General features: G+C 44.7%; 1 protein-coding gene across 5 annotated transcripts in view; it reads left to right on the top strand.

Annotated features, from left to right (window-relative positions):
* Window positions 1–17,530, top strand: part of PPP2R2B (protein phosphatase 2 regulatory subunit Bbeta) — a 254,047-nt gene extending 236,517 nt beyond the window's left edge. For all 5 annotated transcript variants that reach the window (XM_054718017.1, XM_028146262.2, XM_028146258.2 and 2 more), the window contains 3 exons: window positions 7,900–8,069; window positions 15,030–15,121; window positions 17,184–17,530. In XM_054718017.1, the coding sequence (XP_054573992.1) occupies window positions 7,900–8,069; window positions 15,030–15,121; window positions 17,184–17,463 (542 nt within the window). In that variant the 3' untranslated portion in view covers window positions 17,464–17,530. The remainder of the gene's footprint in view (window positions 1–7,899; window positions 8,070–15,029; window positions 15,122–17,183) is intronic.
* The last annotated feature ends 357 nt before the right edge of the window (window positions 17,531–17,887 follow it).

Here is a 17,887-nt window from a genome sequence, read left to right as displayed (position 1 = left end):
TCAAAGGCAGGGTGGTGGTGACATTGTTCAGCACCAAATGAAAGACACTTGGACCAAGAAATTCTTCAAGTGGTAGTCCAGAGACAAGCTATTGTGTGTCTGTGCCACAGCCCAGTTCGGAGACCTAGAAATCGATTTACAACCGGTAGCTCTTAAGATCTGGCCCCACCTCAGGCTCTGGGACTTGTTTCACACCAAGTTTGCCTTAACCATCACCCACCTGTGCATGGCCGCTGCCTCCCCTGTTATTCTGGGTGCGGGCACAATGCCAAGTGCCTGGCATGGAAGAGCTCATCTGTCCCACCACCACCCAAAAGGTAGGAACTCCTCCGACAGAAAAGGAAAAGGAAGCTTGGAAGGAGTCAAGCCACATGTCCAAGGCTTCATAGCTTATAAGCAACAAAGTCGGAGTTCAACCAGGCGTGCTAAGCTTAGAGCCGGCTGTCCTCTTAGCCATTGTACCTTAGGCCAGTGGTCGGCAAACCACGGTTCTGTTGACTAATGAGTTTGCCGACCACTGCCTTAGGCTGTGGAGTGTGAGGAGGCTGTCAGGATCAGCTGTGTGGCCTTGGTCCCCTCCTGACTCTTCATCGCAGGCATGAGTTTCTGTGCAGTGTCCAGTGCGAGGTCGAGAAGGGAGCCTCCCCCAGAAACAGCCTTCCCTATGGGTTCCCTCCATCCTCTCTTCTCCTGTCCCACAACCCAATGACAGGCACACGGCATGTTTCCTGTCTGTTTTTCTCCCCCCGCCCCACCTCCCGTTGTAATGTAGTTTTAGCTTTAGGTTTCTCTAAAGTCAGCAGTTTTCTTCCTGACACTTCCCTTCTCTTATTTGTGATTTCCACTCTTTCCCAGGACTCTGGGACCTTATTCATTCCAGCAGTCATCGGAGCTCTCTCCGGTGCATAGCCCGCGCCAGCACCCTGCAGGATAACGTCAAACACGACGTACTTTCAGTTCTCTGGAGTCGTATTCAGATTTGCACGTTATAACACAAAACACTGCTCGGGACACTTAATGCGGTATTCCCCCTCATCCTCGGTTTTGCTTTCCATGGTTTCGGTTACCCACACTCAACTACAGTCCTAAAATATTAAATGGAAAATTCCAGAAATTAACAATTCATAAGTTTTGAATTGTGCACCATTCTGAGTAGCGAGATGAAATTTTGTGCCAGCCCACCCCATCCAGGATGTGAATCATCCCTTTATCAAGCATATCCATGCTGTATGTACAGTATAATATGATTTTTTTTAAATATATTTTATTGATTTTTTTACAGAGAGGAAGGGAGAGGGATAGAGAGTTAGAAACATCGATCAGCTGCCTCCTGCACACCCCCTACTGGAGATGTGCCCGCAACCAAGGTACATGCCCTTGACCAGAATCGAACCTGGGACCCTTCAGTCCGCAGGCCGACACTATCCACTGAGCCAACCCGGTTAGGGCATAATATGATATTTTAAGAGCAAGACCATATTCACATAACTTTAATTGCAGAATGTTGTCCTATTTTATTATTGTTGTTAATCTCTGACTTTACTGTAGTTATGTATGTAGAGGGAAAAACCATAGTATATACAGGGTTTGGTTCTACTCATGCTTTTAGGCATCCACTGGGGGTCTAGGAACAAATTCCCGCAGATAAGGGGGGCTACTGTATAGCCTGTGGGATTTCAAAGGAAGTACCAGTTGCTTTTGACTAGAGCATGGTAACCCAAAGTGTGTTCTAAGCAACAATATACTAGAGAAACAATGGGCTGCAAGTGATTTTCCCCAAAAAATGGCATAGTGGGGAGGGAGGAGGTGTGACCCAATAAGACTTGAAATCAGGATTAAAGCCAGGGGCGGCCATTCCCCCCAGGGAACATCTGGCAATGTCTGCAGTCACTTGGGGTTATCACAAGTGGGGATTGCGGATTTATTGGGTAGAGGCCAGGGATATTGCTAAACACCCTCTAACGCCCCCAACAGCAAAGAGTTACTTGGCCCAAAGTTCAACAGTGCATAGGTTGAGAAACCTGAAGTAAAGAATGTTAGTTTTTACCTGTGGGACTTCTCAGCACCTTTAATAAGCGAACTGCATTCTCAAAATTGGGTAGGAGTTTCCCAAGTTCACTGGCCACAGAATCTGGAATGCCCGACATATCACGGTGTGGGCGTGCTGCTGATGTCCCTTTGGGAAGGCTACCCTACAGTGGCAGGGATCAGTAGAGGGAAAGTGAAAGACAAGACTAGTGGAATTTCACAGATCTCATCATCTAAGAGCTGGGAAGGACCTGGTTGGCAATCCTGCCTCTTTCACATTACAGACAAGGAAACAGGCCCAGGCGCTTGCCAGTTGCCCAGTCATTCTAATGAAAGGCAGTAGGACAGAAGTTAAAAAAGCCCAGAGGTTAAGAGCATAGGAAGCAGACCAAGTTCAAGTCCTGGCTTTGCCTCCCACTAGCTATAAAACCTCTGTGCCCAAGTTGGCTGATTTGTGGAAAAGGGAAATCATCATATCTATGACTATCGAATGAGTTACCACGTGTAAGGCACGTAGCATAAGTGCTCAACAAATAGATAGTATTGTTAAGAGTGGCTAATTTGTGTCCAGCCTGGATTCCAAGCCAGCATCCTTAACTCCCAGTCTGATGTTCTTTCCAGTAATCCCATGATGGACACAGGAGGCGGTGAGGAGGAGCTGAGGCACAAAAGTGGGAGAGCACAAGGTCTATCTAGAACACTAGCGTTCCCGTTGCAGGAAAAATCCTGCAATAGGGTTTCCTGCTGCACTCTACCCGGCCCTGCCTGCTCTCCTCCCTTCTCCCCCGCCCCGCCTTCTCTGCCAGCCCGCCTGCTTTTCCCTTCTCCCCCGGCCCTGCCTGCTTTTCCCTTCTCCCCCAGCCCTGCCTCCGCTCCTCCCTTCTCCCCCGCCCCGCCTTCTCCACCAGCCCGCCTGCTTTTCCCTTCTCCCCTGGCCCCGCCTCCGCGCCTCCCTTCTCCTCCCCCCCCCCCCCCCCGCCCCGGCTTGCTTGCTTCTCCACAGCTTTGCTCCCTTCTGCAGCTCTTGGCTTCTTTCTATGCTGTCTTGATATGCAAATTAGCCGCCATATTTGTTGGGGTAATTTGCATACTCATCCTGATTGGTTGGTGGGCGTAGTGGAGGTGCGGTCAATTTGCATATTTGTCTATTATTAGGTAGGATGAGGGAGCCCAGTTTAACAAAATTGTCTGAGCAGAGAGATGATATTGACAACGCAAGGAAGGCCTGGTTGTGGTGGCAGCATCACAGACAGACAGATGGTCCCTCGAAACCCATTCCTACTCCTCTTTAACTGTGTGATCCTGGGCACCCTCTTCTGGTCTATCTCATCTATAAGTAAGGACAGTAAGCATACATTCCTCATAAGCTTAAGCATTAAATGGGATAATGTAGGCTAAGTATGAGGACCAAGAAATGGGGCAGATGTCATTGTTTTTATGACTGTTTTTATTGGGGTTTCCAAGATACATGCTCCCTTGTGGTGAATCTGACACCAGTTTTGATTTGTCTCAAGGTCTGTCACTCAAGCAGTAGATGCTTTTGTACCACACGTTCAGTAACTTACATGGAACACACAGTGATGTTCCATTTGCATTCCTCTTGCTGGTCCCCCAGCACCTTTGCTAGTATTCCCCTCCGTTAATGCAGTAAAATCTCTCTTATTCATATCTGTAACGAAATGTGTAGAATTGTTTAGCATTTGTCTTTTCCTCTGGCCTGTGAGCACCATGGGGGTCGGACTGGATCTGTCTTGTTCCTTGTGACCTTGGCATTTAGTACAGGGCTTGGCATGCATCCATCCAACAAATACTTTTTATTTGTATGTTCTAGGTAATATACTGAGTGTGGTGCATGTGTGTGCATGCACATAAAATACACTGAAATAGCCCACAAATGATTGCTCAGCCTGAATTAGTAAAAACCCTGAATTACAGATGACTTCCTATGGAAGGCATTTTTCCCACACTTTTCAAGGGCCTAAACAGAAACAAATTTGAGCTGAATAAAGCATTGCTTAGATGGGTTCTTTTCAGGACCTGTTTAATTATTAGATAGTTATTATTTTCACAAAATTAAAATGGCTGTCCATATTCATTCATTAAACATATATTTACGAGCACCTCTATGTTCCAGGGAATATAGCAGGACAAAATAGACCAAAAACCTGCCCTTGTAGAGCTTGCATCCTTTAGGGGAGACAACTAAGTGAAATAAATCAAATGTCGGTGTACATAAACTGCGGCAGAGGGACAGAAAGAGGAAAGGTTGTCTCGCTGCTTACAGGCCACAGGGATTAGAGCTGGGAGGTGAGAGATGGCCTGGAGGCTGGGCGGCTTCTATGATAAGGGTCTTAACAGGGCATGCAAAGTCCTGGGGTTCCCACCTTATGCTTGCCACTGGTGTTGAATGGCTCACACCATGAGTGCTTGGTGTAGAAACCATGCTCCTTGGGTATTTTAAATGGACTTTGTATAAAAGGGGAAGTGTAGATCTAGTCATTAGAAGTTGTTCCACTTTAAAATTCCATGGTTCTATGTATATTCTAACCTGGAACCGTCCTTTAGCTCCTAAAACAAGGTCTAATTGATGGTACAAGGTAGATTTCCATCATGATTAAGAACCAAGACTTTGAAGTCAGACCGTGATTCAAAAGGCAGATCTAGCTGTGTATCCTTGGGCAGGTTACAAAACCTCTCTGGTGCCTTAGTTTTCCATATCTATAAAATAAGGAATCATCAATCCTACTTCATAGTATTGTTATAAGGATTAAATGAGATAAAGCATGTAAAATACAGGGCTTAGAATATACTAAGCTTCCCATAGACAGTAATTATTAGCACTATTAAATGTTAATGAATGAATAGAATTCATGAAGTTGATATTAAACCTCGGATAGGTATAGATGTGTCATGAACTGCAGAGTGCTGTGATGCTATGTTACCTATATCCTGTCCTCTGTCCCACATACATAGTGATGAGTTGATTAAAGAATTGTCTTTTTATTTCACCTCCATATTCTGGGGATATCATTTTGAGGCTTTCTAATGTTGCTACATTGGGCCCCAATATACCAGACGTTAGAAGAACAGATTCCTTATAAACAGTCCACAGTCCCAAATTCTCAAGCTTCCCAATAAATGAAATATAATTGGCCAATTCAGAAGAGTGCAAGCTAATGTTGATAAAAATATCAACTTTACTGAAAACCTACGATGTGCCAAGCATATGTGTCAGGCCACATACAACTGCTTTCTGCAGCTGGGAAAACTGAAGCTCGGGGTAGTAAAGAAAAAGTCAACCACTGGTAAGTTACAGAGGCAGGGACAGAAAGACAGACTCCAGAGCAGTTTAAGCCCTTCCCACCTACTGCCTCAAGCTGTCCCTTCACTACATCAGGTGACCAAGCCTCAAGGCTCCCACTCCCCTCTGTTAAGATGTGTGAGTGTTTTGCATGGGGTGTGATTGTTGTTTCTGTCTCCAGTCCTAATGAGATTGCCTTATATGGAAACTGATGTGAAAATGTAGTTCTCAAAGATGAGGGTACCAGTCAGAATCCAGGGAGGGGCCTTCGTTAATGCTTGATATAAATATAATGTCAGAGACTATAATAAGCTCCTGCTTTTCTGTTTCAATGGTTTTTTGTGTGGTTTTTTTTTTTACCTCAAGTTGAATTCTGATTGATCAATTGTTTTGTTGTTCTCTTAAATGGTGCTGGGAAAAGAAGTATTTTTGGTTTGACTGGTGGGTTGATTTAGCAAGGCTTGAAAGAGAGCTCGATATTCTTAGGTTTTCTATCTGGAATTTGGTGGTACTTTGAGTGCATTGAGCAGGCAGGAAAGAGGAAGCTTTGGAGGACAAGTTAACTCAGTAACCTGCAGGCTGCTGTTTGTATCACAATTTTAGGCTGAACCAAACACTTATTAAATAGCCCGTGGTCAGCAAACTGCGGCTCGCAAGCCACATGCGGCTCTTTGGCCCCTTGAGTGTGGCTCTTCCACAAAATACCATGGCCTGGGCGAATCTATTTTGAAGAAGTGGCATTAGAAGAAGTTTAAGTTTAAAATATTTGGCTCTCAAAAGAAATTTCAATCGTTGTACTGTTGATATTTGGCTCTGTTGACTAATGAGTTTGCTGACCACTGAAATAGGCCATACTCAGTCGCCATTATTGGGGTCCAAAATAATTAAATATTGGCAAAGATGTGTAGCTTGAAATCATATATGCTAAGCACTCAGAAGGCAAAGAATTCATTAATTTAGCTGGCTTTGGGTCCAATCAAGCAACAAATATTTATTGAACATTTGTGTGTAAAACTGTCATAAAAAGACAAGAAAAACCAAAATCCTGCCTTTAAGTTCACATCCTAGTTGTGGTAAGACAAACCTGTGGATTATTAAATATTAAGGTGAGAGTCCCTGAGCACATGCTAGATGAATGAGCCAGACCCAGGATGATGGGGCTTCAGAGAAAGATCATTTGGGGCTAAAATAATATGTAAAAAATTAGGCATTTGAATCAGTAAGGAAGGAATGATTAAGCAGAGCTTAGAAATGGGATAACAAGATACATTCAATTTGAACCAGAGAAGTTCAAAATCAAGGTAAAAGACAAGGTAATGCAGCTTACGACAGGCTCAATAGCAAACTGTAGAGCTGTCTTTATTCCTGTAAGTGGAAATTAGCTGAAGCAATAAAGACATGGTAAGTGCCTGGCTGGGTATCGGAGCAAACAAACCACATACAGGGTGGGGCAAAAGTAGGTCTCAGTTTATTCTTGTTTTTTTTGTGTAGGTTGTTGTGTGTTTTTTGAAATCTCACCCCAGGACATGCTTGGAAAGAGAGAAACATTGATCGCTTACCTTCCATGCGTGCCCTGACCCAAACCCACAGCCTTTCAGTGCACGGGAAAATGCTCAACCAACTGAAGCCACTCCAGGCAGGCTATTCTTATTTATTCATTATTGTATTTTTCATACAAACAACTGTAAACCTACTTTTGCCCCATCCTGTATACAAAGGACATTGTAGCCACAGTTTAGTAACTTGCCCAAGGTCACACACTAGGAAATGACAGCAAAGTCCCATTATTAAACACCACAATTCAGGAAATATAAAAAACATATGTCCAAACAAAAACTTGTATATGAATGTTCATAATAGCCAAAAGGTAAAAACAACCCAAATGTCTATAAACGAATGAACTGGTAAAGAGAATGTGGTATGTCCATACAGTGGAATATTATTCAGCTGTTAATAGGATTGAGTACTGATGCATGCTATAACCTGGCTGACCCTTGAAAACATGATGCACATAAAATAAATCAGACACAAAGGACCACACATTCTATGGTTCCATTTATAGGTAATTTCATAGAACCAGAAAATAGATCAGTGGTGGGCTAGGGATGGGGAGTAACTGCTAATGGGTATGGAGGTTTTTTTTGAGGGGGTAAAGGAAAATGTTCTAAATTTAGATTGGGGTGATGGTTTCGTGATTATGCAGAAAACCACTGAACTGTAATCTTTAGAGTAAATTTTATGGTATACAAATTATATCTTGATAAGGCAGTAAAAATTTTTGTATTTAATTTAAGCATCTAAGCTCTCTCCAGGTTTTGGTATGTACAGTGGCACCAGAAACAAGGGGAAATGTGAAACAGAGTTAGGTGCAGAGACCTGGAGCTCGGAAATGGTCAAAGCCTGATGAATGGATGGGACAGGCCCCATGCCAGTCCTCCCATCAGAAGGAAAATACAGAAACCAGTGACAGCTTTTTCTGCTGCCAAGGAGCTGACAGTTCTGTTATCAACAGACTCTAACATGTTGGTAAGAATGTGCTAAATTCGTCTTCTTTTGCTTTTGTTCTGAAGTTTTTGAGGAGCCGGAAGATCCAAGCAACAGGTCGTTTTTCTCTGAAATTATCTCTTCAATTTCGGATGTGAAGTTCAGCCACAGTGGGAGGTACATCATGACCAGGGACTATCTGACCGTTAAAGTCTGGGATCTCAACATGGAAAACCGCCCCATCGAGACTTACCAGGTACAGACCACCCTCCACCCATGGGAGTATCACACACTTCCTTTGTGGGCTTCCAAGTCAGCCTCTGCCCACAAAGGCCTATCACAACACAGAAAAATTAAAATGGTATATCCCGTGGGAACCACAGGATTTAAGAGGAGGTGCATATGGAGGGGCTAGAACTTAATCCTTATCTACTGAGCACTTACTGGGTGGTGGATACCATCGATTCAGATGTGGTCCTGCTCTCCTGACAGTCTGGGAGAGAAGTGAGATGACAAACAGGGAACTGAGTGTACGGTGATGAGAGAGATGATACTGAGTGCCAGGGGAGCTCATGCAGAGAGGCCCACCTGGAATCAAGAGAAACATGGTGTGTTCAGAAAGGAGCTCTCTACATCTGGAATATGGAACACAGGAGCAGAAAAAAGAGCTTGGATGCGTATGCTCTGGTCAAGTAGATTAGGTTATTTTGTCTTTAGTCTGGGTCCAATGGAGAGCCATTAAAAAGTCTTACACAGGAAATGCCACTGGGAATTTTGTTTTTACCATGTGTTTCATAGTGCAACTTGCCAAACAGATTGAAGGAATTTAGGGAGGAGGCATGCAGGTGGAGAAGGCGGGAGGATGGAGAGTCTGTGAGGTTTGCTATTGGGTGTGGAGGGAAGAGGAATCAGGAAGACTGTGCGGTGGTTTGTAGACTTACTGACAAAAGGACAAAGGAGAAGGTTTTGTTTAGAATGGTTGGCTATTGTTTTTTAAAGAGGAAGACTAGACTTTGAGGTAGAAAGGATTTGCAGAAGCTAATTACAGGCAAGAGCACAATGGAAGCAAAAGTGAAGAGGCAGGAATAAACTAGTCTTATTTTAAAGATTTCTTGGGTTAGATAGTGGGGAAATTCTAGACAGAGAAGTTTGGTTTACATATTTCTTCTTGAGATATAATGTACATGCCATAATATTCACCCTTTCATAGTGTACAGAGGGGTTCGGTCTGTGCCCAAAGTTGTGGGACTAACATTTTAAAATATTCTGGTTGTGCTGGGGAGGAGACAGAGAGAATAGGTATGAAGTTACTGCAATATTCTGGCAAGGGGTGTTAGTAACTTAGATGATAGTATTAGCGATGGAGGTGGCCAGAGTCTTGGTATACTAGTATATCCAAGGTAAAACCAGTAGGATGGGATGTAAGAGAAAAAGAAGCACCCAGGATCATCACTAGTGTGTGACCTTTATGCTGAGCAAGGTGCAATTGCCATTTTATTTGGATGGGAAGTCAAGAGTTTGGCTTTGGACATTTTTAATTGGCTCAACATCCAGAAATAGCAAGTAGAGAGCTCAGTATGAGTCTGGATATATCTCGCCTAGAGAAAAACATTGGACACTCATGAGGGTATGTAAAGCCCTAGGAAATGCATATAATTAGAGAAAAGAAGAGGTTGGGTAGAGAAAGTCGATTCGGCAAGAGAGCTTGGGAAGAAGCGGCCAGGCAGATAGGAGGAAAACAGAGGAATATGCAGAAAGAATCATCAACTGCTATTGCTGAATCAAGTAAGGACAGAGACTTGACCCTTGGACTTAGTGATGTAGAGATTCTCGGGAACCTCCGTGAAAGAGGTGTAGGCGGGTGATGAATGAATGTCTGATTGGAGTGGGTTCAGGACAGACTCTGAATAGAGGACGTGGACATAGTGAATACAGATAACTCAAGAAATTTTATTCTGAAGGGGAACAGAAACATGGGATACAGGCTTAAAGAAGTTTTATGCCAATAAGGAGAAGCCAATGTAGAGGGACACAGCTAAAGGAACAAAGTCCTTGAGGGAAGAGAGGCCATTGCAGAATTGGCCTTAGAGAAGAAGATGGTCAATTCATCTATCAAAGAAAGAAGAGTGCAGTAGGCTTGCAAATTATGTGATGGGACTATAGACAGTTTCTTATTATGTTGATTTTCTCAGTAAAATAAGTTCATCGGCCGAGTGAGGATGAAGAAAAAGTGTAAAGTGCTCATGAAAGAGAGGGAAATGGAGGGTTCTACTTGAGGTTTATATTATTGGCTTTAAGTGAGGCTACCTGTAGGATTGTGTTCCTTCCCAACCACATTCACCGGCTTGGTACAGGTAGGGCAGGAAATTAGATTTAACTAGTCATGATGGGGTTTTTGCCAAAATGAGTACAGTGGAAAGAGAGAGAAAAGTGGATTTGTTGAAGGTATACAGTAAGAGAATGGTTATGATGATGAGCCACTGAATCAAAGGCAGGTAAGGAGGAAAATAGATCAAATCAGGAAGTAGCAATACTTGTTAAAGGGATACAGTTATAGGAATGACCAAGGAAGCAAAATTCATTGAAAATGATGAGGCCGAGAGACCAGAATATTTGTATTATCACTAAAGAATGATGGCAGGAATAGTGATAAAAGAGCGAGAGGGGCTCAAGGAACTTTTGGGGACTGTAAAAAGGATGGGTATCAGGGAGTTGAGTTTGCTGACATGGCTTCAAGGAGCTGAGGACTCTAAGCAGTAACAATTGTCTGGAGCACCAACGAGCCCACCCTGTCCCAGGAGAGCAAAAGTCCTGCCACCACATGAGCAGCCTGAGGAAAAGCAGATCTTTCCATGAGAAGGAGGAAAAGTTCAGAGAGGAGGTTGAGGACGCCCAGGACTTTAATGGCTGACTGAGTTCCAGAGGGTGCTGTAAACAGGTATGGGGGGCAGAATTCAAGACCACGTATGGAGTTGAGATAGTTTGTTTACCCCTGTGGTTCAAAGAGCGTCCCCTTGTATATTGGGGATCTTATTGTCCTCCAAAGCATACCCTGGACTTAAAGGTCCAACTCCATAGCACCTGCCCCAAGCTCTCACTCACAGTCCTCCATCTTCAGTCCATAGGTGTCCTCTTCCAGCTGCACAGACAAACCATCTAGTGTTTCAAACTTTAACACAAAAAAAGAGAAGGCAGTGGGAATTGGAACCTGAGTATGGGTGGTATTGACAGAGCCTTGATTAGAGAGAAGTAGATTCAGGTGACACAGTGGTGAGAGCAATTAGTATTTCCATTTTAGGGAAAGGCTTTTAGAGCACAGCTAGCAGTGACATGGAATAATCAGCATTTTAAGATCATGGTTTTCAATCCATGTTTAGCTAGCGGTAGACTTCGAGATCTACTTTGTAGAGCACTAAGACATAGGTATTTTAGCACAGGTATTCAAATGAAATATCACTACATTTCTATATCAAAGATGGTAAATAAATGATTGAGTGTCTAGAACACTGTTGAAAAAAGAGTGTGAGGCCTGCTCCAATGGGAAAGAATCCCATAATCAATTACTAAGGCTTACCCTGAGCTGTAGACTTAAATATGATGAACTATTTTTAGGGTTTCCTATAGAAGAAGGAATGGCAACTTGTGGGCCAAATCCAGCCCTGCCTCTGTTTAAAGTTTTATTGAAACACAGCCACACCCAATCATTTTGCATATTGTCTATGGCCACTTTCATGCTACAATGGCAAAGTTGAGTGGTTGTGACAGAGGCCCACAAAACCTAAAGTATTTACTATCTGACCCTTTACTGGAAAAATGTATCAACTCCTAAAATATAAGAATAAACCAAGAGAGTCTGCGCTTGGTAGGCCTCATGAGCAGACCATTAACTACCAACATCAGACTTCCGCAAGTACATAATTGAGAACCACTGGGTTGTAAGACTCGCTGTCAAAAAGTCAAACACAATCTAATAGGAACACAAACAAAATATTTGAAACATGAAGAGAAGCATTGAATAAGATGAGTTTTAATTTATCTCTTGCTCTGTTTTCTAAGTGATTCTCATGTATGTATCTTACCTTATTCTTGCCTCTAATGGAGAAAAATGCATCTTGTTTGCCTAAGATTTTTAACAACATAACATAAATGCAACGTACCTTCACAGTAGCTCTTCTTTTCCTTCAGATGCCTTCAATTGGGGGTGGGCAGGAACTTCCCAGAATGTCAGTGCTGGGGAGGAGAAAGTACTAGTTCAGACAAGGTTTTCCCCTGAATTCTTCCTGACTTTTATCCTTCAGGAATTTCTTATGGATAGTCACAGGGATGTAAAGGACAGCATAGGAAATACAGTCAGGAATCCTATATAATAAAAGCCTAATATGCTAAGTGTCCAGTCATCCAGTTGGCCGTTCAACCAATCAAAGCATAATATGCTAATGATATGCTAAGGTTGCTCAACTGCTCACTATGACATGCACTGACCACCAGGGGGCAGATGTTCCAACTGGTAGGTTAGCTTGCTGCTGGGGTCCGGCAGATCGGGACTGAGCAAGATGGGCCAGACATGCCCTGGAGCCCTCCCCAGCCCCAATCGTGCACCGGTGGGGTCCCTTGGCCTGGCCTGCGCCCTCTTTCAATCTGGGATCCCTTGGAGAGCTGGTTTCAGCCTGACGGCAGAATGACCGGTAGCTATGATGTGCACTGACCACCAGGGGGCAGATGCTCAATGCAGGATCTGCCCCCTGGAGGTCAGTGCTTTTTCACAGGGGGAGCACCACTCAGCCAGAATCCAGGCTCACGGCTGGCAAGTGCAGCGGGAGCCTCTCCCGCCTCTGCAGCAGTCGGACATCCCCCGAGGGCTCCCGGACTGCGAGGGGGTGCAGGCCAGGCTGAGGGACCTCCCCACCCCCCCCCCGAGTGCATGAATTTCATGCACTGGGCCTCTAGTATTGTAATAACTATGGATGGTGTCAAATGAGTATTAGACTTATTGGGGTGATCACTTAATAAGGTATAGAAATGTCTAATCACTATGTTGTACACTTAAAACTAATATAATATTGCATGTCAACTGTAATGGAAAAATAAATTTAAAAAATGATTTATGGAGTTCTTGGTGGTGTAGTGCCCACTAATGGGCCCATACTTCCAAAGCACACACATTCTGACACTTATTACTCACCTGTGGTGTTTCTATAAGCAAATTTCCTCAAGGAGAGGACAGCCTGGGTCAGGCCTGAAACGGTATACCACTGCCCTATTTCTAAACCTTACTGCTCTGTCCCCTCCCTACCTATCAAAATCCTAATTATTTTAAAGACAATAATTGATATTTCTCCTACCAAAAGAAGAAAGTTGGATGATCATAGTGAAGCAAAAGAACATTCTATCCCCTTCTTATAACTTTACAATTTATTTAACCACTGTGGGACTCTGTGAAGTGCTGCATTATACAAACCTGCTTAACCAAGGGTTTGCAAAACTTATTTCCCTTTCTTAGAATACTACTCACATCTGTGCCTTGCCTTAAAAGTGCTCCATACCAGATAAGAGGAAGGAGGAGAGGGAGAGAAGAAAGGATCTGTTTTGCTCATCCTTTTCCTCCAACAGGAGAGCTGGAGCATCGGAATCAGAGATTTGGCTCCTATTGTCCCCTGGATTCACTCCCAGCCCAACTCCTCTCCCTCTCCCTCTCCCCCACGCATTACACACAGCCCAGAAGCAAGTCGGTGATAAGGGCCAGAATCAACACTTTCTAGAAATGAGACCAATGCTGAGTCCCTAAACTCCACCATCACCTTCTTCATTGAAAGTAGTCTGTGGTGCTTTGAGGAAATGGGGAGAACAGTCAAGACATGGGGTAAACAGAAGTATGGCCCAGAAGCCAATCCTGTCTGCCACCTGTTGTTATAAATAAAGTTTTACTGGAACACTCCCCTGCTCATTTGTTTATGTATTGCCTGTGGCTACTTTTGCATTATAGGGGCAGAGCTGAGTGGTTGCAACAGAGGCCCTATGGCCCTTTATATTATAAAAAGTTACCAACCCCTGGTCAATACCCAGAATCAGCCCTCTTTTTCCCTCAGATGCTCTTCTGGTTTTATGCTCAAAAATTCTTAACAATCACTCAAGATTTTCATCCCTACAAACAGAAATGGCCTCCTGAGCCACTTCCAATATGCCCAAACGGTGGCAGACAGGAAGAGAATGAGTTAATTTGCAGCAGAGATACCAAGTGCAGAACACAAGCCTCATTCTTGCATCCCCCTTCCCCACCCACAGCCCTGAAGCAGACACCCTGGCAAGGCCCAGGATCTTGGGGGAACAACAGAGCCATGGTGGAGGAAATTGATTTGCAGTTAGCAGTACAATGTCCAATGACTGAGAGAGCTTGTAAATACCCAAAACGTGTAAGGCCACATGGGATGAATCTTACCTCAGGCTTTTGTCCAGTACTCCACACACAGCTGAGCCCGGGGTCAGCATCCCGCAGGACTCGGGAGAGGCGAGGGGCCCAGGCTGCAAGACAAGGGAGAATGAGCCATCACTCTAAATCTAAACACAGTGACACATGCTTTTCACACCACCCCTCTACTTCACCCGGGTCTGTGTCCCCCTTGGTCTCAGGTCATTATCACGGCTTCTGTGTGGGACTGAGACCCCCTGTAAGGTGAGGCTAATGAGGCAGAACAAGTTGGGGAGGCAGATTGCTAGAGTTGAGAGTGGGTGCCCTGGAACCCGAATACAGGGGTTCAGTTCCCATCCTGTCATGTTCTTTCCTGTGTGATCTTGGACACATGATGTCATACCCTGCACTTCATGCTCCATTAAAATGAAGCGAATGATAGTGCCTACATCCTGGGGTGAGACTTTATGGATAAAGCACCTGGCTAATAACAAGTAGCATACTGTGTACGCCTGTTATTATCATCACCACTCCTTACTACTGGGCTTAGAGAATAGGACTCCGCCACTTACTGGGCCCTGTTGGGTGCCACTGCCCACCTACCAAGCTAGTTTGATCCATCTGACCACATAAGCAGCCCATCCTAATGCCCCACAGCTGGAAAGGGCCGCACCTGGTTTCAGACGCGGACCACCTGGATCGAGGCACGTTTACACCAAAAGAATTAACAGCCCACACCCACATAGGAGGTATTCACAGAAATCATCCTTTTTTAAAATAATTGACTCTGTTGCTGTATTTCTTCCTCAGGTTCATGACTACCTCCGCAGCAAATTGTGCTCCCTCTACGAAAACGACTGCATTTTTGATAAATTCGAGTGCGTGTGGAATGGGTCAGACAGGTAAGAAAGGCTCAGTGACCGGAGCCTCCCAAAGGCAGGCCCTCTCCCGGCGGAGGCCTGGGTGGTTTATTTTCCACGGATGTCAATGTCAGGTCCCAAGGCCTGGCAGGGATGCCTTGTGTGGGTCACCGGATGCCCCTGGGGTCAGGCCTGGGACGAAGGGAAGGATGTAGTGAGACCCTTGACTCTGCTTTCAGGACCAGCGCAGGTGACCCTTTGACATCAACGAGAAAATCTGATCTTTTACACACAAGATCCCCGCCCCCAGAGCCAGGCCAGCGTGCCGAAATGGAGAGCACTAATGATCCTCCCTCGGATCCCAGCACGAATGGTTCCCGTGACTGCAAACTTTCTAGATGGAAAATTACTTCTTGAAGCTGCTAGTGTAGACTTGGCCAAAGGCCCCGGCGGCTCATTAGCTGAATGCTAGCCGGTCCCATTTATCACATTCCCGCTACGTGATTTATTACTGTTTTAAGGCCTTTGATTTCAACAATGCTTCATATTACCTCCCAATAGTTCATTTTTAGTTTGACAAATACAGATGAATCTCTGAGTTCCAGGAGAACTTGGCACAGGCTCCCAGGAGCTGTCCCTGGAGAAGTCGGCACCAGCACTACAGTATTGCCTAGAACAGTGGTCGGCAAACCGCGGCTCGCGAGCCACATGCGGCTCTTTGATCCCTTGAGTGTGGCTCTTCCACAAAATACCGTGTACCCTAATTAAGTTAATAACAATGTACCTACCTATATAGTCTAAGTTTTAAAAATTTGGCTCTCAAAAGAAATTTCAATCGTTGTGCTGTTGATATTTGGCTCTGTTGTCTAATGAGTTTGCCGACCACTGGCCTAGAAGCACAGACACCCGATGGTGCCAAAGCACTCGGAGAGCCGCGCCTTTAGTGAGCGTGAGCTGTCTCTGTCCCTGGTTCAGCCTTCTTAGCCAGTGAGCCAGAGCGCCCTCCACGCAGCCTGGAAGAAATCACCCTGTGGCAGAGGACCCAAGTCAGACCATCCAGCTGGTATAGGACGGAGGCGGGGGAGGAGAGCGCAGAGCAATTGTGATATATGAACAAAAGCTCCTACAGGGGAGAGAAGCGAGCCAACCCCGTTATCTTATTATTTATTTATATATAATATATTAGTTTATTAATTGTACATGTTATTTGTGTATTTGTTCTCATTGCTCTCATTCCCCCACTATCTTAGCCTAGATCCAAAAACTACGCTTATTAAGCACCGACTGTGTACCAGGCACCTTCACACACATCATGTTATTTAATCCTGACCATGGATTAAATAGCAGAATGCTATTTATGTCATTTAACATAAACAACATAAAAATGTTAGAAAAATGGGACTCCGCCACTTTCTGGGCCCAGTTTGGTGCCACTGTCCACCCATGCGAGCTTGTTCGATCCGTCTAGCCCAGTGGTCGGCAAACTCATTAGTCAACAGAGCCAAATATCAACAGTACAACGATTGAAATTTCTTTTGAGAGCCGAAAACCGACTTCTGTGCACGGGCCACGAAGTTTCAATCGCACTGCACGTGCGCGCCCGCACGTGGTATTTTGTGGAAGAGCCACACTCAAGGGGCCAAAGAGCCGCATGTGGCTCGCGAGCCGCGGTTTGCCGACCACTGGTCTAGCCACACAAGCAGCTCACCGGCCATCCTAACGTCCCACAGCTGGGAAGGGCCTTAGAGGTCAGCTTTAAATATGCACAGGGCTTCATGGTTTTCAAAGTGCTCCTGCTTTCCTCACCTTCTCCAGCCTCACAGTCCTGAGCCCCAGAACAGAAAGGAATCTAGGGAACAGAAGTAATTAACAGGAAAGGTTATCACCATCCTTATTTCCGCGTCCAGGGCTTGTTGCTCTTAGGGACTGCAAAGGACACCAGCAGTCGCACTGTAGGACCTGTCTGGGTGTTTGTTTTTAATAGAAGGTATGGTGCTGTCAGCAGGCCACAGAGCGGTGGTGCTTGCTTTAGACACCACAGGGGGGTGAGACTGCCCTTTCTCCACAGCTCTCAGTGGCTCCCTGTTTCCTCTCTGCCTTGCAGTGTCATCATGACCGGCTCCTACAACAACTTCTTCAGGATGTTTGACCGAAACACCAAGCGTGATGTCACCCTGGAGGCCTCGAGGGAGAACAGCAAACCCCGGGCTATCCTGAAACCGCGAAAAGTGTGCGTGGGGGGCAAGCGGAGAAAAGACGAGATCAGCGTCGACAGCCTGGACTTTAGCAAAAAGATCTTGCATACAGCTTGGCATCCTTCAGAAAATATTATAGCAGTGGCGGCTACAAATAACCTATATATATTCCAGGACAAGGTTAACTAGGAGGACAAGTTATTATTACTTAATAATCTCACATACTGAATACTAGTCAAACACGTTTTTAAATGTTTCTTTGGGTCTTCATTTGATGCATTGACTTTCACTTCCCTACACAGAAAACAACTGGGATAGAATCCAAAGGAGTCCAACTTTCCCATATCCCCAGTTCTAAGACACTTTTGTCCAACCCAATAGGTCCCGGACACTTCTGTTTAGAATTGAGAGCTGCCAGCTAACAGTAATTCTTCCATAGTTGACCTGAATTTCTGATGCTTTTCTTTGCCCAGTTTCCTCTGGTGGGTCCAGTGTTTTGTTGCTAGGTGTCTGCTGAGATAAAATGAGGTTGTCTGTAGTATTTAAAGTGAAAAGGGATACGTTTTTTTTTTTAATTAAACAATTCCCTTTGATTGAAAATTTCAACAAAAAA

This window comes from Eptesicus fuscus, chromosome 6, assembly GCF_027574615.1.
Source record: "Eptesicus fuscus isolate TK198812 chromosome 6, DD_ASM_mEF_20220401, whole genome shotgun sequence".
Classification (NCBI taxonomy): Eukaryota; Metazoa; Chordata; class Mammalia; order Chiroptera; family Vespertilionidae; genus Eptesicus; species Eptesicus fuscus.
This window is presented reverse-complemented; position numbering and strand designations above follow the sequence as displayed.